The sequence below is a fragment of the Pelodiscus sinensis genome, chromosome 10 (assembly GCF_052426305.1).
Source record: "Pelodiscus sinensis isolate ZL-2025 chromosome 10, ASM5242630v1, whole genome shotgun sequence".
NCBI classification, from domain to species: domain Eukaryota; kingdom Metazoa; phylum Chordata; order Testudines; family Trionychidae; genus Pelodiscus; species Pelodiscus sinensis.
Window position 1 is genome coordinate 3,216,970 of NC_143061.1, and position 24,124 is coordinate 3,241,093.

General features: G+C 53.7%; 1 protein-coding gene across 1 annotated transcript in view; it reads left to right on the forward strand.

Annotated features, from left to right (window-relative positions):
- Positions 1-24,124, forward strand: part of P3H2 (prolyl 3-hydroxylase 2) — a 114,104-nt gene that overhangs the window by 75,370 nt on the left and 14,610 nt on the right. Inside the window, exons 2-8 of the mRNA XM_075938264.2 lie at positions 5,672-5,818; positions 8,500-8,689; positions 13,747-13,878; positions 16,915-17,057; positions 18,160-18,249; positions 21,839-21,879; positions 23,077-23,171. Coding sequence (XP_075794379.2) covers positions 5,672-5,818; positions 8,500-8,689; positions 13,747-13,878; positions 16,915-17,057; positions 18,160-18,249; positions 21,839-21,879; positions 23,077-23,171 — 838 coding nt within the window. The remainder of the gene's footprint in view (positions 1-5,671; positions 5,819-8,499; positions 8,690-13,746; positions 13,879-16,914; positions 17,058-18,159; positions 18,250-21,838; positions 21,880-23,076; positions 23,172-24,124) is intronic.

A 24,124-nucleotide genomic window follows, 5' to 3' on the forward strand; every position in this document is an offset into this window, starting at 1 on the left:
CGAAACCTCTAGGGATGGAGATTCCACCCCCTCCCTAGGGAACCCTAGGTGTGTGGAAGGCAATGAGGAAAAAGAAATGTGGCAAACCCTTTTAAGGTGAGAACCTCCTGTGTACGCAGGGTGTGTGCAGAACCCTGTGTTCGGAACGGCAAATCGACAAGCTTGCTGGGAGAGAAATGGATTTTCACATTTGGAGGCCTGATGAGGGTGGGCAGTCACTCGCTGCTGAGTATGATCATCTGCTTTCTCTCTCTCTCTCTAGCTGTGGCTGGGAGAATGAAGTTAGCTGGGGCCAGTGGTCAATGCACATTCCTTCTTGCGAGCGTTCTCCAACTTTCAAACAGTTTTTTGAAGTACCAGGGCAGGGCAGGGGTGGGAGGAGAAAGGAGCAGTGTATTTATGCGTTTGAAAGCTATGAAGTGGGGGGAAGTGTTTGATTTGTTTGTGTTCGGCTCACCCAACTTTTCTCGCAGAGAAGAGGTCTGTGTGGAACGTGAAGTGCGTTTCACGGGCGCGGATAGGAGAGGAAATTAGATCTGTTATAAATTGACAGGACAGAAGTACTCGTGGACTTAATACCGCCGTTGTGCACACCACAATCAGCTGAGCCACGGCCTTTACCAAAAAAAAAAAGACCAAATTCTTCAGGTGCAGTTGGAGAATTGTGACTCTCTCCAAGTTTCAAGAGACAGATGGCTTTGGGATTTTTTTTTCTCTTCTCTCTCTTGTTCCCAGCTGGGTTTTGAAGTCCAGAACATGGATGAATTCGGCCAGGCACACGTGACCATGCATCGAAATAAAAGATCGGAGAGGTTGGGGAATCCTATGGCAGAAGCAATCTGAGCTCAAGGAGTTAAATTGTGTGTCATGTGCTTATGGACAAGTAGCCTGTTTGGTGTGAAATTGAATGCCTTTCATCCTGACGAGAAGTCCTGTGGCACTTTATAAACTAACAGATGTATTGGACCATAAACTTTCATGGGCAAAGACCCACTTCACCAGATGCATGTAATGGAAATTCCAGAGGCAGGTATAAATATACAGGCATAAGAAAAGAGGTCCAATCAAGAGTAAGGTTGTATGAGGAGAAAGGGAAGTCGGAGGAAGAGTGCGCTGTGTTGAAATAAGTGCTGTGTAGACGTGCCCAAATTCGAAATAAACTATTTTGACCTAAGCTATGCAATTAGCGTCGCTGAAGTTGCATGGCGTATTTCGAGTTTAGCCCCACTGTGTAGACGTACCCTGAGTGACCTGCCTGAGGCCACACAGTGAGTCTGTGACGGAGCCAGGAACGGAACCCAGTTCTCCTGAGTCCAAGTGTTCTTTTCAACGCAAAACCAAATTTGGCAGCAGACGGCAGCGTGTTTCGTAATCCATCAGAACCCTGGCTTCGGAGACTAGCTTACCAGTTTGGAATGTGTTTATCTGCTCCTATTGAAACACTCCAAGACAAGTAGAAACGTATCAGGGCCTGGTTTCTAAGGCTACTTGACTTTTTCAGAAGCAGATAACGTGAAAGAGAGGCGCGCCGATATTATGTTTCGAGTTCAGACCTGGGCACAGCTGACCTCCTCTTTGGAGAGGTGAAGTGGGACTTGTCTGTTGTCCGGGAACGATGCTGATGCGGGTGAAGCTGATGGGTAGAAATCAGTACAGGCTCTTCTGCAGCATAATTATGTGAGATCAGGGCCGATGCTGGCAATCTAGCAAGATTCCGGATACCCTGCTGTTTTGTCCAGGTTAAAAACATTCTTCCATGGAGACGCGCTGGTGTGTTGCAGCAATTAACCCCCCTGCAGCTAGCCTTGCTCAGCTGGCTCTGGTTTATGGGGCTCCAGCTGGGAGGATGGAAAATTGTAGCACAGAGATTCAGGTTTGGGCTGGAACCTGAGCACTGGGACCCGGTGGTACCAGAACCCTGTTTCAGCCAGAGTGTAAATGTCTACACTACAGTTTTACAGCCTCACCGCCTGGGCCCCGGATGTCTGAGTCAGCTGGGTAGCAGGCGTTTTATTCCAGTGTAGATGTACTCCTCATGGCTTGGGTCTATGGCAGACTTCGAGCTAGGATATCTGAGCTCAGTTCTTGGCATTACCACCTGTTTATAATGTGACTTTGGGCAGATCACATTCCTTCCCTGAGCCTTATTTTTCCCACCCGTAAAATGGGTCCTCTCTCTCTCTCTCGTGCTGCAGTGTAAGTTCAGACTTTGAATTCAGTGTGGGTTGAATACCCAGGTTGGGGGGAGGGGGCACTGTTGCTTTTGCAGGAAGAGCAGAGCCAGCCTCGGTTTCCCGCCCAGGTTGTCACTAGAGGGTTAAGGCCAAAAGTATTCTGGAGTTTGCACAGGGCACATTGTTGGAGTTCCTCTGGGCATCGCTGTGCCGGGGCGCGGTGTTGTTCAAAGGACAACGCTGGAGCCTGTTTTGACTTGTCCTCCGCCGGGCTCGCGTTTTCTTTTCAAAGGCAATCAGGCATGCTCTTTCGCCGCCAGGCCCAGACTGGCTCTGCTGGGAATCGGCCCTGCCAGTGGACTTCGGCTGAGTCAGGGCAAGAGAACAACCCGGCCATATAGAAATGTGACTGTGTAACCTGCACACCTTGTGTGGGTCACTGTCCCATGCAGTGGCACCTAGACCACAGTCACAGCTAAGACCAAGAGAGACCTCTCAGCAGGGGGAGATAGCCTTTTGAAGCACAAGATCACTTTTTTTGAATTTAAGTGCAATCCAGAATTTACCTACAACCCAAATATCCTGGCCCTGCCTCCTTTGTGCCTTTTCTCTGAGGCCCCGCCCCGGCTCCCTCCATCCTCCCTCCCTCTCACCAGGCCGGGCAGAGTGTAGGGGCGCAGGTTTGAAAACCTGAGGCATGGTCAGCTGACTTGTCTGCCATACCGTGGGGTACCTTGCCACAGTACGGATGCAGCCTCCAGTATGTCTGTGGGACTGTGTCAGATCAGACCAGGGTTCCAACTTGGGTTTGACCCTGACCCACCCAAATCCTCCAACCCAGGAGCCCATGGCATGGAGCCCATGGCATGGAGCACTGGAGCCAAGCTGGGCCCCGGTGTTCAAGTCCTGTTGCTTTGCAATATGGACACAGCCCCATTGGGCATCTCCTGGGTGATCTTATATTGTCTTCTGAGCAGTCAGGTTTCCCCCACTGCACCACAAAGACAGGCCACAGCAGCCATGTTTGGGGCATGACCCACACGGGCCTTGAACCCACACTCCCGGGCTCCAAAGGCTGCTGCCTTAACCATTAGGCTAGAGAGACCCAGCCCATCTCCTCTAGGCTGGCAGGAAGTGCTGCCCAGACACACTGTGCAGCCTACCAGATAAGGCAGCACCCCAGGGCTGGGTTGCAACCCCTAGTTTGAAAGCCTCTGGCCTCCATGCGGAGCCACAGCATGGGCGACCAAAGGCCCTTCCCTCCCCCTCGCGGGGATTGTCTGGCCTGGGAATCCGAGCAGCAGACAGGCCCAAACCAGTGTGGTTTCCCCCAGCCGCGGGGCCGGCCAAGTGGCCTGCGGTTCCTGTTCGCACACTGTGCCTTGGCGCTGCTTTGGGGGCTCTGGCCTGGCTGACGTCCCCCGTGGCTCTGGTTCTCTCTCGGGGTGAACAACTTCCCTTGGGAGCCAGCCAGGCCACGGCCGGGTCTCCGTCAAGCGCTTGTCAGCACGACTAACTTCCCACGCGTGCACCAGCCTGGCTGGGACCTGCCTCCTGGTGCCACGCACGGGCAGGGGGCATTTCAGTGAGGTGATGTCCAGTAACGGACTCGGGGGCTGTGCAGGTGAAATCTCTTCTCCCCAGCCCCTCCCGGGGAAGCCTGAAAGCCGCACGGCAGCGGCTGGGCGGCTGGGGCGTGGGAACTGCTGCGTAGAACGCTTCTCGGACCCTCCCCCTGCTCCCTTGTGCTCCCCTCCCCCCCGTTCGACGCAGCCCCCCAGGCGTGATGCCTCGTCTGCTCAGCGGGGGCAGCTCTCCTGGGGTCTTCCTCGATCTCCCGGCACAGGCTATGTTAGGAGAATGCCATGGCCTCGTGGGGGGGCAGTCGCTGAGGGATCTGTGCTGAGGGAGGTTTCAGGGTAGATGCCACAGGCCCCGTGGCTGGCGAGTCCCCAGGGACTTTCTGGTTGACTCCGACAGACAGAGCGTATCCAGTGGCGGCCATTTTCTCCCCGGCTCTGGGGCTCAGCCAATAAGGGCAGTTTGGGGCAAGGCCCACCCTGTCCTGCTCCCTTACTGCAGTGCACCCGCCCCTGGCCCTCACGTAAAGGGTGAAGGCCCGTGTCGGACACGGGAGTGTCGGTGAAACCACCCCCGAGGTCCAGTGCCGTGTGGGCCTCGGGCTGGGCTCTGGCACCCGATGCCGGAGAGTCGGGCCCTGAGAGTCCAGCTCTGCTGTCGACCAGCATTCAGCCTGGGCAGCCCTGGTGCTCGCTCCGTGCCTGCCAATATCAGTCCGGAGGTACGTCACTCGGTGGCATTCACTGCAGAGGACGCTGGTTGGTAGTACTGACCCGTCTGCCATTGGGAGAGCCTGGTGCCCTGCCTTTGGCGGCAGGGCATGTTCCCAGCGGGATGTTCTTCTTTACACCATGCACAGTCAACCTGTGGAACTCCTTGCCTGAGGATGTTGTGCAGGCTAGGACGATAACAGGGTTTAAAAGAGAACTAGATACATTCGTGGAAGTTAAGTCCATTAATGGCTATTAGCCAGGATGGGTAAGGAATGGTGTCCCCAGCCTCTGTCTGTCAGAGGGTGGAGATGGATGGCAGGGGAGGGATCACTTGATGATTCCCTGTTGTGTTCACTTCCACTGGGGGCATCTGGCATTGGCCACTGTGGGCAGACAGGACACTGGGCTGGATGGGCCTTTGGTCTGACCCAGTACGGCCACTCTGATGTTCTTATGATGTTCCCTCCCGGCGCAGGGCTGCCATGGGGACTCAGATCTGGGAGGTGAAGGGGGCTAGACCGGGAGGGGGGCTGGTCTTTCTCTCCTGCTTTTCCTCCCGCCCCTCACTCTCCTGGACGCCTGCCACACGTTCCCTGGGGTTTGGGTTCCACACCCCATGGGGGGGCGTGGTGGTGGTGGTGCAGGCGTGACGAATCTCGGCACCAGGCTGCATGCACTTACTGGCTCCACGCAGGAGTTACCGCGGCACAAAGCAGCCGTGACTGCCGCTCCATGTCTCCACCCCCCTCTGAAGGAGCTGCTGTCCCATTGTAGACATGGGGAAACTGAGTCACACCAAAGCCAAGTGACTGGCCCAAGGTCACACAGGCAAATGGGAATAGACTCCCAGTCTCCTTGCTGCACGGTGCCAGGCAGGCTCTGGCATTGACATCACTTGCTTCATTCTGCAGGCTCGATTTTTCCTCGATTTCCCTCATCGCTTCATCTTCATCTCCTCTGCGGCTGGTCCCTTTCCAGTCCCGGCTTTCGGCCTTTGCTGCACTCACAGAGCAGACCAAAGGGCAAGATTTCTTCCCTGTGTTGAGCAGCAGCTGGTGGCTTGGCCCCAGCTACCCCTGGACCACTGGGGAGCGGCAGGGGGCAAAGGACGTCTTGAGCGTGGTGCCCGGCTTTATCCCGAGAGCCGTTCTGGCGAGTCGTAGCAGGGCCCTGACCAGCCGGGTGTTTCTTCCCTTGTTCTAGCTGAACCAGCTGGAGGAGGCCGCCGATGCAGCTCACACTTTCTTCATGGCCAACCCCGAGCACCTGGAAACGCAGCAGGACATCGAGAACTACAAAACCACGGCAGGGAAGGTCCAGCTGGTCGATCGGGAGGCCAAGCCACACATGGTGAGTGTGGGAAACCAGAGGAGTTGAGAGCATGTGTCAGGGGTCAAGCCAGTGTGGGGAAGAGATTCTGGGCCAGAGGAAAGTAACAGGCGGCTGGCCAAGCTGCCGTGGAGAGTGTTACTATGTTGTGGTGAGCTAAGGAGAATATCCGCACACGAGCCTTCTACCTTCAGCCGTGGCGGTGACAGGCCTTAAAAAGGCAGCATCTGTCAATTTCCACCCCGTGGCACCTGCCTGGCTGCAGCAGTATCCTATGCATGGTCGATGTTATGCTTGGAAGAAGCACAGGGAATTTTTTTAGGGGAAAAGGCGCCACACAATGCAATAGAAAAGCAGCTAGCGTATGCTTACACACACGCTCGCTCGCTCTTGCTTCCTCTCTGTTTTGGATTTTTTTTGGCAGCTAACCAGATTGATTACGGAGAAAGAGAAGTGCGGCTTTAAGGCATTGGTCCAAACCAATAGAATTTGGGCGAGACAGAACCGCAAACCTGTGGCAAATCAGCTCCTTTTTATAGCCGTGTTTTTTAATTGGGATTAGTCAGCTTTACGTTGTGATGCTGTAATTAATTGCCGTTTGTCGAGTGCGTGTTTTTTTAGGTTTTTTTCTTTATATCACAGCTGTTTTGTTTTAATTGATAGGTGTTTGCTTTATTTTTTAGTGTCGTTAACTGCTTTTTATTTGCCTTTTCATAGGGGCATGCAGCAATTTTCTGGCGCCTTTACGTTTGTGTTTGGCTTTTTTTTTTAGCACATTTGGTTTGGGGTGGCTTTTCCATTTACGTTTTAACACACATCTTTTTATCTTGCACTTAGACAAACAAAAATGACATACTTTTTTTGTCCTGAATCTGGTTTTTACAAAAGTAGCTGTTTACGCTTTTATATTAAAGAAGAAAACCATCCAAACTTTAGAAGTGCGACAGTAGTGGCAATTAAACCCTTTTGGTCTATCCCGGCTTTAACATTAATAACAAACACAAACATCCTGCTGAATGCGTTTTTACCAACAGCACTAGGCTGTTCCTTTCTGCAATGCAAAACGGATGGCTGGTAAGGTACACTGAGGCACATTGCATTGCTTAAAGCTACAAGGCTACCCCGAGAGATACCCACGATGTCTCGGTTAGTCAACACGGCCATTGAGCGTTAATTTACACGTCCATTCAGGCACCTGCTGCACACTGTATTGCTGACATACGTGTTTAGGCAGGGCTCTGTTTTCTCTGTGTTCATTCGAGGCAGATCATCGGCTGCCAGTTTCTTAGGGCTGAGCCCTGGCTGGCAATGGAGTCAGCAATGTTCTCTCGCAAAGGTTCAATGGGGAGAGCAAATCTTTCAGAATCGCCTTTGACTAGGCAGCGGCAGTCAAACCAGCAAACCGAATGTTGGGAATCATTAAAGAAGGAACAGAGACTAAGATAGAGAATATCGTATTGCCGCTATATAAAACCACGGGACACCCACATCTGGAATACTGCGTACAGATGTGGTTCCCTCATTGCAAAAAAGATCTCTTGGCATTGGAAACGGTTCAGAAAAGGGCAACAAAAATGATGAGGGGTTTGGAACGGGTCCCATATGAAGAGAGATTAAAAATACTGGGACCTTTCAGCTTACAAAAGAGGAGACTGAGCTGGGATAGGATAGAGGTCTATAAAATCATGACAGATGTGGAAAAAGTGAATGAGGAACAATTATTGACTTGTTCCCATAACCTAAGAACTAGGGCTGTGTCCAGACTCAAGGGTTTTTTCGAGAAAAGTAGCCTTTTTCCGAAAAAACTTCACTTGCGTCTAGACTACAGCCGCGTTCTTTCGAAATTAAATCAAAAGAACGCAGCTTTTCTTTCAACGGCGGTAAACCTCATTTCACGAGGAAGAATGCCTTTTTTCGAAAGTGCTCTTTCAAAAAAAGGCGTTCTTGAATGCAAACAGGGCGTTTTCGAAAGAGAGCATCCAGACTGCCTGGGTGCTTTCTTTCGAAAAAGCGGCTTGCTTTTTTGAAAGTACTGGTTGCAGTCTAGACGCTCTTTTTCGAAAGAGGCTTTTTCAAAAGATACTTTCGAAAAAGCCTCTTTCGAAAGAGGCTTGCAGTCTAGACGTAGCCTAGGGGTCACCAAATGAAATGAATAGGTAGCAGGTTTAAAACAAACAAAAGGAAGTTTTTCTTCCTGCAGTGCCTAGTTAACCTGTGGAACTCCTTGCCAGAGGATGTGGTGAAGACCAGGACTTTAACAGGGTTCAAAAAAGCGATAGGTAAATTCATGGAGGTTAGGTCCATCAATGGCAATTATCCAGGATGGTGTCTCTAGCCTCTGTTTGTCAGAGACTGCGAATGGGTGACAGGGGAGGGATCCCATGATGGTTTCCTGTTGTGTTCCCACCCTCTGGGACACCTGGCATCAGCCACTATGGGCTAGATGGACCTTTGGTCTGACCCCGTCTGGCCGCTTTTATGTTTTTATGTTCCTGTGTGTGTCCTCTGCGAGTGACTGCACAGCCTCGGTCCTACGTCTCCCCAGTTGTGTGCTCGGGGACCGTGGCCCTGCCGCCTTGCAAACATTCACATTATGCCCATGGGTACCTGGGGCCTCGCTGCCGGGCTCCCTGCCCGTGTCTCTGGGCATGTGGTGGGCTGGTTCCCCTGCTGTCTAACGCGCCCGCCCGGCTGCTTTGCAGGAGGACTACAGCGCCGGTGTGAAGCACTACGACGAGGAGGAGTATGTGCCGGCCATCAAGCGCATGGAGCGAGCCCTGAAGGGCTACTACACGGCAGACGTGGAGTGCCGGGCCCTGTGCGAGGGGCCACAGCGGTTCGAGGAGTACGAGTACCTGGAGTACCAGGCTGGCCTCTACGAAGCAATTGCAGGTGAGGTCTCTAACCCCCCCACCCCCAGCGTTCCTCGGGGCACGTGACTTATGTGCACCGTGGCTCTGGGGGGGTGTTAAGCTACAAACGTTAGCCCCTTTGCTGAACTGGGCAAAGCAGCTTCCCTTCAGGAGCGGTAACGAGCTGCGTTGAACTGTGAAGCCAGCAAGCTTCGAACCGCAGCACACCGGGCTGGGACCCAGGCGTTGAAATCCCGAATCCGCGGTGATCTCATCAGCGGACTTGCAGGGAGGGACTGATGGGGCTTTTTCAGAGGTGCTGAGTCCCTGCAATTTTCATTGACCACAGCTGGTGTCGTGGGTGCGCTACCTTTCTGAAAATCAGGCCTCGCCCTGCCTCAGTTTCCCCCTCTTCCCAATGGGGACGTTGGCATTTACTTTATCAGTGCGCCATGTGGCAGGGCACTAGCGTTTTCATGAGGCTAAGAGGACCCAGAGACGGTCGAGCACCGGGGACGTAAAATCCCGTGTAATTGGTTAACCGGTTAAACGTAACGTTTAACTGATTAAAGAGGGGATGCCCAGGCTGGGCCCACTGCGGACAGGGGCTGCTTCAGCCGGGCTGGAGCACCCCCCACCCGCGGCAGGCAGGGAGCTGCTCCAGCCGCTACGGGTTCGCCCGTCGCATCCCTATCTAGGACACTGTGCAGAAGGACACAGGACGGAAGGGACGTCTTGGCTCAGGGAGGCCAGGCCAGTCTGTCCCCTGCTATTGGGGGCAGCCCTGTCACATGACCTCGGTCATACACGTGTCCAGCTCCACCGTGAAACCGCCTGGGTGAGGCCGATTGAAGGGCCGTTCCCGAACGGTTCAGACAGGAGTCCAAGTTCATTCCTGAAAACCGTGACAAATCGGCATCCAAATGTCACCTCTGTGCCTGTGGCTGTCACAGGCTGAGCCCCGATGCTCTGATGTCTGGAAGGGCTGGATCTGGATGCTAGCTAGAGCTCAGGTCTCCATCACCAGGGCGCTTGCTGAGCTGAAAGGCCTGAGCTGGAGGGTGCACACAGGAGGCGGGCTCTGGAAGCGGCACGGCTCCGGCGGCAGGTTAGCATGTTCACAACCCAGGGAGTGACAGCAGCTGGACTTTGCCTCAGTTTCCCCCACTTCATACATGGACTGGTCGTTCTTCTCACTGGGGAGGGGGGCTTTGCATTTTCGCACAAGGCTTTTGGATCCCTCAGCTGGGAAGAGCTACAGAAGGGCAAACGGTGGCAGCAGCTCGCCTGGGATCAGCCAGGGAGCTGTTGGCGGGGGTCAAGCAGGGAGCACGGACCTCCTGACTGCCAGTCCTGTACTGATACCCACACGGCCATCCTACCTTCTGCATTCCTGCCCCCCACCCATCCACCCAGAGACGGAGAGGGTCCCCAGCTGGGTCGCGGGACAGGTGGGAACACTTAACAGGCTCAGCACACCTCAGACAGGTAGCTACGGAGGGATGGATGCTGCCACACAGATTAATCGAGGTTGTATTCGGAACAGCTCATTGTCTGCAAAGGAGGGGTGCTGACCAAAAGGTAGGGTAGATGCTTTAATAACAGCCCAGTAACCAAGAATGACTAGAGATTCGAAATCTGTGCCAGGAATTGAAACGGCTGCTCTGCTGACCTTTGATTTGCCTGTGTGACCCCGAGCAAGGCCGGGTGAAGTGGAAACCTGGTCTCCATAAAGCAGATTGCCTCTAATTAGCCATCAGGGAAAGCATAAGGATATATTTGTGCCCCTTCGGCCTCAGCAGGGTTATACAGCTGCACTTGGCCCGTCAGGGTCTTCCGGGGACTGTTTTTCTGCTGTTGCTATGGAAAATGTTTCCATTCAAATGCAGATTAGTTGTTGTTTGTGTTGAAACTCGTTTGCTGCCAGGAAGTCAAGAGCCTAATTGAGACTGGAAACAACTAGCACATGAGGGCAGACTCTTGGATTATGTATTGATCGTTTTTGGAGGGAGGCAGCAGATTGGCCTTAATAGTTGGTCATGCGAGAAGAAAAGATTCTGTAAAAGATTCAGGATCTGTATGTGAGGGAGGTGATTCCCCCTCCCCCCCCAGCTCCATCCATCAATAGAATTACACCAATGTACATCCTAGGGAACCCATCCCAGCGCTTCCCCACCCGCCTAGGGAAATAGTTTTTTCCTAATCACCAACCTAGACCTCCCCCACTGCCACTTGAGACCATTGCTCCTCGTTCTGCCCCCACTGAGAACAGCCTCTCTCCAGCCTCTTTGGACCCCCCCCCCTCAGGGGGTTAAAGACTTAGGAGTGCCGGGGCCAACGGGGGACTCTCAGCATTCGATTTCGTGGGTCCTTTCCTCAAATCGGTGTTTGAGCTATTTCGTAGTCCTTCTGTCTGTTAGGGTGCTGCCACGCTCCACCCCAGAGACGGCTGCATTTCAATGGTGGGTGGAGATTCCTGCATTCTAGACTAAAGTTCTGAAGGATGCTTTGAGAGCACCGAGAGGAAGCACGACATGTCCGTGATGATCGATAGTAGGGTTTGCTGCTAACCTTTAGATGCAGGATGCTACTGGTAGGTTGGGCAGGGTCAGGGAAGCTAAGGCCCAGAGGCCAGATGTAGCTTGCCTGGAGGCTCACCGCCCTCCGCCCTCACGTTGTGGAGCCTGCCCTGGTACTCCAGCCCCACCACCATCCTCCCATGGGGCTGGAGCACGCAAAATCGACTAGCCTCCCCCCCCCCGGCTCTAGTGTTCAAGGGGAGCATGGGGGTGGGGGTCTTTCTCCTTCTCTCACCCTACCAGTTCTTTGAATCCCCAGGGCGAAAGAGAGACCGTGTGATTTCAGTGCAACGTCCCAACGCCGGCAGTTCTGGGGAGCAGACAGCGTGTTTTATTGCAAACCCATGTTGGGCCCTTAAAGGTTTTAATTGCATACAGAGGCGCAGCAAGCAAAGTTGATTTGCAAGTACACCGCAGAAGGGGTCCCAGAGTGGAATCAGATGTCCGCTTTGGCTTATAGATGCTACAGCTGGCCCAGCACCCGTGCTGTGTGCTTTCACCTCTTAGAAATCTTCTTGTGGCAGTTGCTTGCTATTCAGGTTAATTAACCTGAGAGATTTGTCATCTTGAAGAAGTGATGAACATTGGCGGTGCGCCAATAGCATCCCCCCGTTGTGCCTTTCGTGGTATTAGCAGTACGTATATCCCATCACAGGGTTTGGCTTGCATGGTTGCATTGAACTTCCCAGCGTTACTGGTAACTAATCCCAGTATTAATCCCAGAACGTCACTTGCTCGGTACGTGTCTCGTATTGTGCGTTATGTTGCCGCAGTAAAGAAAGGATCCAAGATTCAGTTCTTAGACTCTTTTGGAAAGCGCACTCCAACGAGAAAATATTCCCTTGTAGGGGATGAAAGTGAACACTGGAAGTCAGAGGCTATGCGTAAGTCAAGACTTTCTAATAGATCCTAGAGGGGTCGCCGTGTTAATCTGTAACTTTAAAAATGAGTAGTCCTGTGGCACCTTAGAGGCTAAAAAATATGTATCTAGTATTATGAGCTTTTGTGGGCAAAACCTACTTCTTCAAATGAGCTGGAAGCTGGATTGGAAATAACAGGAACCCAGAAATTATAACAGAAAAAGGAAAGGGAAAAGAAAGTACCTGTCAGTTGTAGGACTGGTGCTAATGAGGCTAATTGAGTGGGCTAATTTACTTCGCTTCTGATGTAAATGAGATGTTAAATGCACAGAAAGCTGGTTTTATAATGTGCTATCCAGTAAGTGTCTTTGTTCAAGCCCAAGGAAACAGTGTCAACTTTGTATATGAAGGTCAATTCTGTTCTCTTTGTAATTGGCTGGTGAGATTCCTTTGTAGAAGTTTGGCTACTTTTAAATCCATGAGTGAGTCACCAGACAGGTTAAAATATTCCCCTCCAGGTTTCTGTGTGTTACCATTCCCAATGTTGTAGTTTATAGGGTTAGCGACACCATCCCAAGACCTAACCATGTCAGCCGCCACATCAGGGACTCATACATCCACACATCCTCTCATGTTATCTCTGCCATCACGTGCCAGCCATGCCCCTCGGCCATGGATCTTGGCCAAACCAGACAGCCTCTGCGACAAAGGATAAATGGACACAAATCAGGAATGGCAACACATTCGGAATTGAACACACCACTGGACAATATGCAGTCGGGAGCAGTTTAATGGGCTAGACCAGTGTTTCTCAACCAGTGGGACGACTACCCTTAGGGGTACTCGAGAGAAGTCTGGGGGGTACGTCAACACAACGGAAATGTGGAGAACACTGAATTTTTGTGTTACGTTTTACAGCGCTTTATTATTTTTGTACTTCTCACACCCCAAAATTTCATCACCTGCCCGGCTACAATTATGTTGTTTAAACAAATGTGTTGCAATGGTAGAAAAAAAAATGGGTGTGTCTGAAAACTAGATACCGGGAGTACTTACAATTTTTTTTAAAGGGGTACTTTATAAAAAAAAGATTGAGAAACTCTTGGGTAGATGCCTTCAAAAGTCTTTCACCTCTTGGATATCCCTCCCGATGTCCCTCGGTTTCGTTTTGCGCCTCGTAGGCAGACCGCTTTGGTTAATTCCCATGGCAACGCTCTCTCTTGAGGCCCGTGGCATGTGCGTTGAGGTGTCTTTGCCTTGGCTTTAGACCCAACCAGTAGCTTTTATAGTTTCTCCTCCCCACAGGTGCAAAACTAACTCCTTTGGAAATTAACATGGAGTAAAACATCAGACCATCCGCAACCAAGGTGTGTTTCAGAGTAGCTTCCTGCCGGATGCTGGGTACCTCAGTTTACTTATGAGTCCTGGTAAAAGCAATATGGCAGCAGGCCCAGATGTGGGCTGTGGTGAACGCGTTTCTGGACGCTGCGGAGGCTTTTCAGCAGCTTACTGCCTGGGGACCCTGTGTCTTTGATTCCTTGTGACCCGAACCCAATGTAGGAAAGTCAGTCTCCATAAACCCAGCGGAGCTGGTCTCTCAAGAGCTGATCGTCAGCCTTCTGAGCACAGACGCTGCCATCTCTCTCTCTGCCTTGCAGATCACTACATGCAGATCCTGGTGTGTGCACATGAGTGCGTCCGAGAACTTGCCACTCGCCCCGGGCGTTTGTCACCCATCGAGAACTACCTTCCCCTCCACTATGACTACTTGCAGTTTGCCTATTACCGAGGTAAGGCGGGGCTCCCCCCCTCGAACAGCCCTCGTTTGGTCGTGTTACTCTGCGGGTTACTGGGGGGCGCCATTGCAACCTCACAGCTCTGGCTAGCTTGAGAAAGGCGTCTCAGAGAGCTTGCCTTGCTTGGCCCAACCTAGAAGCTCCCAACCTCTTCATTGGGACCCTACGGACCCTTTTCAATCGATTAAAATTGTACACCCCAAATAATCTATCTGTGCCTGCCACCTGCGCGTCTCTCAGCCCGCGCCGTGTCCCGAGCCACGTCCCTCAGCCCGCACGGGATGCAGCGCGGACCGAGAAACTTTCAGGCTGAGGCGCCGTGCTGGCAACCAGCACGTCCTTCAAACGACATTGCTTCCCGCTCTTCACAACAGTATTTTTTTCCCCAAAAAAAGTCGGCGTATGAAGGAGTAGAAGTGTTTTTATACACGTTACATTTATTTTCATTTCTATTTTCAACTTTCTGCGGACCCCCGACGGTACCGTTGCGGACCACCAAGGGTCTGCGGAGCAGCGGTTGGGAACTACTGTCCTAACCACAAGGGAGAGGTGATCGCTCTCTTTGAATACATCAGAGGGGTGAATGCCAGGGAGGGAGGCATATTTCAGTGAGGCCCCAATGCAGACACAAGAATAAGTGAATATAAACTGGCCATCAACAAGTTGAGGCTCGAAATTAAGTGCAGGTTGCTAACCATCAGAGGAAGGAAGTTCTGGGGTGCCCTTCCAGGGTGACAAAGGAGTCCGGGGGCACTTTAGACTAATGTAACCGCCTTTTTCCTCCCCGGGTTACTCGGGAGCAGGTTACACTCACAGGTGTGCCTGGGCGCCTGATGATCTTGACATAAAAGGAGATCCTGAGTACCCCAGTGGTGATGTTGTTTGGTTGGGGAAAACTTATCCACCCCCTTGCTGCTATCTCTTGCTCATAAAGAATATACAATGGCAGTGCCTCCGCCTGGCTGGCCCTGCACACACTTACTGGTGAGCCTTGGGAACCTCCAGGAATAAACTTATTCCAGCAATAAACTGCATCTAACTCCAGAACGACAATTACAAATCATCAATAACATACATCTAATAGATTGCATTAGAACGAACAACCTTTACTTAACTTCAAGAAACAGGATTTAACAATTAACCGTGAATAACATCAATTAACAAAGTACACAGAAATAAAAGGAACTTATCTAGCTGCCATTTGCACTGCCAATATTGTTCCCACCCCAGAGTGTGCTCACCCCTGGACTCAGAATCCCAGACTCTTGCTTGCCTGGGCGCGCTTGAACAACCACAACTGTAAGGGAGGTTCTCTGTAGGTCGTGTGTATGTGGGTCCAAGCCATGCAGCAGCTCTGGTTCACTGGGTTGGCCTCTGCCTCTCTTTGAACCCAGAGTTAGTCTGTATCTCTGAGGTCTGTCCCAGGCAGCATTTCTCCAAAGATGCCCAGTTACTCACAGTCTCCTTCTGTGTGCTGGATGCAGAGTAGCGTCTAGCCACAAGTCCAGCCAAAAGGCCTCCCCTCTAGAGCAATCGGAAGCAGCCAGCTAGATCCCAGTTCCAAAGGCTCCTGTCCCAGTCTGTAACTGCAGCATAACAGCTCCCGAACTGGATCAAACTCCTCCACAGCAGCCTGGCTCCCTTTCTGCTCCAAAATCAGAGGGAAGAGTCCACAGGCTGCTGAGTCTTCCTCCACACACCTGGAGAGACTCAGATCTCCCCACCAAAAGTCACTTCCTTCCTGTTTTCCTCCAGGGCTCGTGGGAACTGTAGTCTGTGGGGCTAGATTGCAGCACACAGGGTCTTCCCAGAGAAGAAGCAGAGGCACCTTTAGTAAGGGGGCTACACTCACACATATATTAGGTTATTACAGCATCAGCTTTCGTGAGCTTCAACTCGCTTCCTCAGATGCAGAAGAGAAAAAGAAAAAAATCCGGGGTGGGGGAAGGATGCAGCGAGGGGAGTGTGACCTCAGAGCTAATTAAATCACAGTGGATGTGGCTCGTCTCCAGCAGTGGTGCAAAGTAGGGATGTGATAGTGTAAATGGTTACCCGTCACCCTCCCCCACTCCCTGTGCTGCTGCCTCTGTATCGCAGGCAGCGCAGCGGGAGGGTTGGGGGGAAGATGTCTTAAAATCCGGTTTCCCGCATGCACCGGCTCCCAGGGAGCCGCCTTCCATCCCGTGGGTAAACATGGAACCACTGGCATTTCCAGCGCTTACGCATTTCCCTGAGTGCAGGCATTTTAACATCCCTCGGGAGACAGGGAGAGGACCTCCATGGGAAATGACCTATTGTAAAGGGAGAACCACTCCGGGTGCTTTTTTGAGACTTTGCTTCAGGGACGCAAACTAAATTCCAGCTCAGCAGTTTCTCACTGCAGTCTGTCGACCGTAAAACTACACGTGAGATAAGACAATGGCCTGTTTATAGCTCTGTCTATATATATTTCTATAGATAAAAAGCACCAGTAATTATAGTCCTAGAGGGGAATATCCTAAGGGACTGAGAGAGGGAAAATAAGCAAATATCTGAGTCTTATTTTTGAACTTTCTGTGGACTCCCTGCAGTACCGTTGTGGACCACCAGAGGTCCGTGAACCACTGTGTGGGAGCCACTCGCCTACTAAAAACTTGGGAGGTTGCTTATTTCTCTCATTTACTGAATTCCTCCCCCTTATTTTCTCTCGGGGATTGTGGTCTGCTGCTGATTCTGCGCTTCTGTCCTAGCTCTGTCTCTGATTTGCTGGTTGGCCTGGGGGGGGGGGGGAGAGGTGCACACCTGTGCCTCAGTTTCCCTCTATGTAAGATAGCGACAATGAGGCGGAGCTGCTGCAGTGGAGCTGTTTCACCAATGGCTCTCGCGCGCCGGGGGGCCATCGGGTGAAAGTCGGAGTGAAAAGTTTCATTATTCTGTCTCCGTCTGGCTCCTTTCTTGCCTCTGCTCCTAGTGACCTGTGAGACCCCTGAGTCTGCACATCAGTTGTGCCACGTAACCTCCATGCCACCCCCAACCTCTGCTCCCTTGCAGTTGGCGAGTATGTGAAAGCCCTGGAGTGTGCCAAGTCCTACCTCCTGTTCCACCCGGACGACGAAGCTGTCCTGGAGAACGTGGATTATTACACGAGCCTGTTGGAAGAGACCGTGAACCCAGAAAACGTCAAGCCCAGAAAGGTGAGAATTTACGTACTGAAATCCCCCTGCACAGCCCGGCGACTGACCCCTGGCACGTTGGCGGCAAGGACTGAGCCGTCTCCGAGTGTTGAGGGACGGTTAAAGGGTGAAGGGCCGGGTGGTTCTCTGCGTTACGTCGGTGTTAAACTGGATTAATGGCAATGGCTGGTGCGACTGTTCTTGGCCAAATGGCAACCAAGCAGGGAGGACGCGATGCCCACGTGTGGGTGTGGGCCAGGAGGGAGGGGGATTCTGTAGGGCAGGGGAGGCGGGACAAGGGTGTTTGAGTTTGAGGGAGTTCCTTGATTGCACTTTTATTCAAAAAGCGACCTCGTGCTTACCAAGGTCGGAGCATTGTAGCCGTATCCGTACGAGGGGCTTACCGAGGTCGGAGCATTGTAGCCGTAGCCGTACGAGGGGCTTACCAAGGTCGGAGCATTGTAGCCGTATCCGTACGAGGGGCTTACCGAGGTCGGAGCATTGTAGCCGTAGCCGTACGAGGGGGCTTACAACGGTCGGAGCATTGTAGCCGTAGCCGTACGAGGGGCTTACAAAGGCTGGAGACCACGGGTTCAGGGGAACGTGCTTAGGATTAGATGTGATTTCCAAAAGAGAAGGCCCACGAGGAGAACACCAGACGGGGAGAGCCGTTAGTGGACTGGGAAGGTTTTCCGCAAGCGACGCAGCAGACACCAGTCGTGGTGCTGGGGTCCTTTGACACTAGCCCGGGGAAGGGAGGGACCGGCTTCGTCGGTAGGAGCGCAGGAGCTAACCTTGGGTCAAGAGCTGCGTGTGAATTCGCTACTTATCTGCCCCCCGTTTCCAGAGCGCCTCAGTCTGTCAGGGATTCCTCCTGCCCACGCGGACAGAGGGGAAGCAGAGGCCCTGGGGCCCAGTCGACCCGAACACTTAGTTTGGCCTGGCTACATTGCTGAGGGGTATGAAAAATTCACCCCCCCGAGAGACATCGCTACACCCCCAAGGCACCGCGCCATCGGACGGGGATGGGGAAACTTTCCCGCGTGGTGGCTAGCGACTGCGCTGCCGTGGCGCAGCTGTGACCAGCCTAACTCTGCCTCCTCCCTTCTCTCACCTCCTGCAGGACGCTGCCAGGTTTGTGAGGCGGTACAAGCTGGAGTCCGACCTCCTGCAGATGGGAGCAACTGGTCTGGGGTTCGTATACACCGAGCCGGTAAGGTGGCACTCCTTCTAACCACCGTGGCAGGTTTCTTCCAAACGTGGCCGCTCAGTTCCGCTTTGGCTTTCCGGCCCCACGAGCCAGGCCACGTGAGGGAGGCGAGGGGGGAGGCGTGTCTCAGAGCGGTTTGTGAACAGCCAGTTAAGTATTTATTGGTGTTATCGGTGCCTAAAAGAGCCAGACGCCCCATCACCTGAGCAGCTGGCTTTCTCACGTTATGTAATATAGCCCCCTTTTCAAACTAGTCGCAGACCTTTCTGTGGCAAGCAACATGGTTTTGGCTGAGTGCTTCACAGACATTAAGGAATGAAACCGCCCTGCAGTCTTGTCTAGTAGGGAAGTGGAGTTAGGCATGTTTTACTGTGGGGGAAACTGAGGCAGCACAGAACGGCTAAGTAAGTTGCCCAGGGGCGCACAGGAAGGCTGTGGCAGAGATGAGAACATCTCCCCCGCGCCGTGCACGCGCATTAATCACTGCACCACCCTTCTTAAGCAGCTGAAGTAACGGATTTGCAGATTAGCAAACATCCTGCATGGCAGCAGGACTGGGGAGCCCCATCCTCAGGAGACCTAGCCAGGTGGGGCTGCAATGGGGCCGGTGAGCCCCAGCCTGGGCCAGAAGCAGCTGGCGAGCCCGGGCCTTGAGGAGCTCAGATCGGGCAGGGCATAAGTGGGGCTGGAGCGGAGGCAGCCGCAGGGAGACACAGCGGGCTAGGAGGCTGGTGGCAGGGGACCTCCCTGGTCCAGCAAATCCCCTGATTCAGGACCGGTTGGGTTCCGAGGGAGCCGGAGCAGGGAGGTACGAAGATCTGATCCCTCTCTCGGATGTAGACACGCTAGCGGCTCGTCTCCTTCCACCCCCGGACCCCGCCCACACCTGCCCCGGGAGACCCGCCGGTTCCCTCTCGGCCCGTCTCTAGGGTGTCGTGAGGAGACTTGTGGGGCTGCTGTGCTCGCCCTTCCTGTAGGGATCTTCGGGCGTAGCTGGGCGCACAGAGGCACGTGTGTGTGAAAGCGAGGGAGCCCTGCGTGCACAGACGTGTGTGTGTGTGTGTGTGTGTGTGTGTGAAAGCGAGGGAGCCCTGCGTGCACAGACATGTGTGTGTGTGTGTGTGTGTGTGTGTGAAAGCGAGGGAGCCCTGCGTGCACAGACGTGTGTGTGTGTGTGTGTGTGTGTGTGTGTGTGTGTGTGTGTGTGTGTGAAAACAAGGGAGCCTTGGGTGCACAGACACGTGTGTGTGTGTGTGTGTGTGTGTGTGTGTGTGTGTGTGTGTGTGAAAACAAGGGAGCCTTGGGTGCACAGACACGTGTGTGTGTGTGTGTATGTGTGAGCAAGAGAGCCCTGGGTGCACAGACGTGTGTGTGTGTGTGTGTGTGTGTGTGTGTGTGTGTGTGTGTGTGTGTGTGTGAAAGCGAGGGAGCCCTGAGTGTACTGACATGCGTGCGTGTGTGTGTGTGTGTGAGAGAGAGAGAGAGAGAGAGAGAGAGAGAGAGAAAGCAAGGGTATGTCTACACTACAAAGTTAGTTCGAACTAACTTAGTTCGAATTAGTTAATTCGAACTAAGCTAGTTCGAACTAACGCATCTAGAACTAAAAACTAGTTCGAACTAGCGTTTTGCTAGTTCGAACTAGTAAGTCCACATTGAGTGGACTCTGAACAGGGCTTAATGATGGCCGGAAGCAGTGCCGGCAGGGCATAAAAGGAGGACTTAGAGCATGGAGATGCTGTCTCAGGCTAGCCGAGGGCTGCGCTTAAAGGGTCCCGACCCCCACCCCGGACACACAGTTCTAAGGGGTGCCCCGCTTGCAAAGAAGTTCTGGCTTGGAGTGCCCTGAGTGCCCACACTGGGCACATCACACCACTCGGCCATCAGCCCGGCTGCACTTGCCGCAGGCTGCCATCTGGGGAGAGGGAGTAATTGGGGGGCTGCAGGAGAGCTTCCACCCCCAGAAGCCCGCAGAGCCAGCCCAGTCCTCCCCATCGGGGGCTCGTACCCCATTCCTCCCTCACCTCCTTCCACTTACCCTTCCCTAGCCCCCCTTCTTATTGATGTACAAAATAAAGATAACGTTTCTTCCAACATTGACTCTGTCTTTATTGAAAAAAACTGGGGGAGACTGGGAAAAGGAGGTGGGAGAGGGGAAGAGAAAGGCTGGGAGAGGGGAGGGCAACTAACATGATCAGGGGTTGGGAACAGGTCCCAGATGAAGAAAGGCTACAGAGACTGGGACTGTTCAGCTTAGAAAAGAGGAGACGGAGGGGGGACAGGATAGAGGTCTCTAAAAGCAGGGGTTGGGTGGAGAGGGTGCATTCAGAAAAGTTCTTCCTGAGTTCCCATCAAGAAGGACTAGAGGACACCAAAGGAAAGGAATGGGTAGCAGGCTTCAAACTAGTAAGAGAAAGTTGTTGTTGACAAAGCAAATAGTTAACCTGTGGAACTCCTTGCTGCAGGAGGCTGTGAAGGCTACAACTAGAACAGAGTTTAAAGGGAAGTGAGATCAAGTCATGGAGGTTGGGTCCATGGAGCAGTCTTAGCCAGGGGGTAGGAGTGGTGTCCCTGCCCAAAGTTTGTGGAAGGCTGGAGAGGGATGGCACGAGACAAATGGCTTGGTCATTGTCTTCGGTCCATCCCCTCCAGGGTCCCTAGGGTTGGCCGCTGTCGGCAGACAGGCTACTGGGCTAGATGGACCTTTGGTCTGACCCAGTACGGCCATTTTAAGCTCAGGGCTCAGTGTCGGGGGTCTCAGTGGACCCCCTTGATTTTCATGCACACCTGGTCCTGGGTGGCCAGGCTGGCAGCTCTCCTGCCCTAGACGGCCACTTTCCTGTGCCTAGTGCGGAGATCGTGGACGAGGTCCACGATGTCCGCACTAGCCCAGGAAGGTGCCCGCCTCTTGCGGTCCAGGGCAAGCTCCCGGGAGCCGCCAGCCTGGTCCCGGCAAGAGGGGGTGGGCTGGGGGGCATCGGGTGGGTGGCTCTGTGCCGTGCCAGGTGCAGGGTCTGCTAGCTGGGTGCTGGCAGGCTTGCACCTGGCACGGGCACCGTAGCCAGCCCGTGCCCCTTTAAGGGGTCCGGGGCTGGGAGGGGGGCATAGAGTTTCCCTGGTGTTGGCCAGAGTGGCCACCAGGGAAACCTGGGGAGGGCTAGCCTCCCACTAGTTCGAACTAAAGGGCTACACAGCCCTTAGTTCGAACTAGCTAGTTCGAACTAGGCGTTAGTCCTCGTAAAATGAGGTTTACCTAGTTCGAACTAAGCGCTCCGCTAGTTCGATTCAAATTCGAACTAGCGGAGCGCTAGTGTAGCACCTATTAAAGTTAGTTCGAACTAACGTCCGTTAGTTCGAACTAACTTTGTAGTGTAGACATACCCCAAGGGAGTCCTGGGTGCACGGACGTGTGCGTGTGTGTGCGTGAAAGCGAGGGAGCAATCCCTGGGAGATGCCCTCCCAGTTCTCATCTGCCCAGGAGCCGGTTTTCCTCCCTTCCCCGGGAGCGTTTCAGACCCAACCGCGTCGTTTTGACTCCCGATCGGTTTTCTCTCCGATGGTTCTGTGTAAAGAGCCCCGCCCCCTGTCGTTGCAGAGTTACTGGAGCAGCTCCGGCGCCCGGCAGGACGAGCACAGGTCAGTCGCCCATCCAAGGCCCGGCCGCCTTTTCTGGGGGTCCCGCGGGGGCTGCCAGTGGGCGCCGCGGGGACAGCAAGCGCAGCCTGTCATGAACGCCAGCTGTCCCTGCAAGCACAGGAGTTCTGGGCACGAGGGGTCCCTTCCCATCCAGCTATGGGCGTCCCTGGAGTGCCCGTCGGGGGTGGACGCGAGTGCCTCGCCCATAGCATTGAACTAAACCTCCCCGCGCCTAATCTAGTAGGGGAGCGGGACTAGCCATGCTGTGCTGATTTGGGAAACCGAGGCAGGCCACGTGACTTGTCCTAGGCTACCCAACCAGCCCAGCTCTCCTGAGCCCTCGAGCTGCATGCCCAGGGCACAGGGTACTGAGCAGCTGGCACCTTGTCCACAGGAGAGCACCTCCCCTCCGGGCACCATGCGGGGCTGTGGGCGTCGTGTTCTTTCGGAGGGGAGAGTGACCCTACGGCAGTCCCCACAGCCCTCCTGTGGCATGGGGGAGGGGAGTCTGGCTTGGGAGACCTGATGAGCTCAGAGCAGGGATAGGCAATAATTTTAGCCTGAGCAATCCCGGAAGGGGCGGGGCCTCGGGGAAAAGGGGCGGAGCCAGGACACTTCCCCGGTTGACCGGCCTGGGGGTAGGAGGAGCACATGAAGTCTTTGCCCGTCCCCCCCAGGGAATCGCCAGCTGTTCTGAACAGCTTTGGCGGAAAAACTTGCCAGTCTAGACACAGCCTTTAAAGTGTTTACCCCAAGGGTTGGGGGTTACAAAAAAAAGACAGCTCCGAGGGAGTGTGACCCCAGGGGCTGTCCCATGGTTCATTAGCAGCTGGGCTGTAACGGGACCATTATTGCACGCGCCTGCCATGCTGGTCTCATCCTCAAGTGCTAGCTTCGGGCAGCACCGGTTCACGGGGAGCCCCAGACCTTTCCCAGGCCTTCAGAGCCAACAGGACAAAATCCTGCAACCAGACTGCAGACCCCGAGGCCCGCCTTTTCCGAAGCCACGTGTGGTTTTAGGCCCTGGGCCCCTAACCCAAGTGCAGAGCCACCCCCGCCCTGAAGAAAATCAGGCCTCGTTTGAAGGTGTCTAAGAGCAAGCGCCCCAAATCCCTGTTCCTCTTGGAACAGCAGGGCCTTCGGGATCTGAAACCCACTGAATGTTCATGGGTTTTCCACTTATCTCCTGCTCCTCAGAGTCCCCTCCGGCGTGAACAGTGAGCTGGCGGATGGACCCGCGCCGTCTGTGGGAAAGAAACCTGGGTCCAAGGTGGATCGCGAGCTGCAGGAAGGTAAATCTGTTCTCTGAGCCACGAAGACTTGTGCCGTGGTACCTGCCAATAGAGGGAGGAAAGCCACGGAGTCGCGGCCGGGGGGCAGCCGTGGTTCCGTTTGGCAGCGTCGCGCGGAGTTGTGGCAAAGCGAGGGGGCTGCCCGATGCCCTGAAGTGAGGGCCGAATTCTGCAAGTTGCTGAGCTGAGACTTTGGAGTCAGGAGCCCGGACTGGGTGGACAAGTTGGCTGCTCTGATACGACGTTTCCCATGTTCTGTTTTACACTGCTCCTGAGCGCCTTCGCGCGTGGTAGCGCCTGTCACCTTCCAGACATGGTTCTGCCATTAATCCTCCCATGATACCCCTGGAGAGGGAGTATTTTCCCTGTCACCCAAAGTTGCACACTGAGGCCATGTCTCCACTTGCTGGAGGATCAACACTCTGGCGATCAATCCTCTGGGGCTTGATTTAACAGGTCTAGAAAAGACCTGCTAAATCAAATGCTGAGGAAGCACCCATGGCAGCTGGCAAGGAATAGTTGATGGGAATGTTACTCCCATCGACCTCCCACGGTGGGGCCGCCCCAGAAAATCGGAGCAAAGTACGTTGACTTCAGCTACACAATTCACGTCTCTGGAGTTGCGAGTCTTGCATCGATTTTCTCCGCCAGTGTCGACCTGGCCTGAGTGACAGTGGAAGCACTAGACTGTGAATTCCTATCCCCCACACCCTTGCTAGCAGCCCTACGGCTATCCTCCGCCCCTGCTAAGGCTGCATACTTATTCTCCTTGCTCACAATTTCGTGTCAAGTTACTTCCTTCTAGCCTGGTAGGCACATTGTCTGCAGGGGTGTCCCAACCAGAGAGAATAGCCACAAATGAGTAGACCACAGATGAGCTTTTTCCCTAGGATGATTTTGAAATCCGGCACACTCTTGCCAAATTGCAAAGCCTTCGCTACAAAGCAACCTGA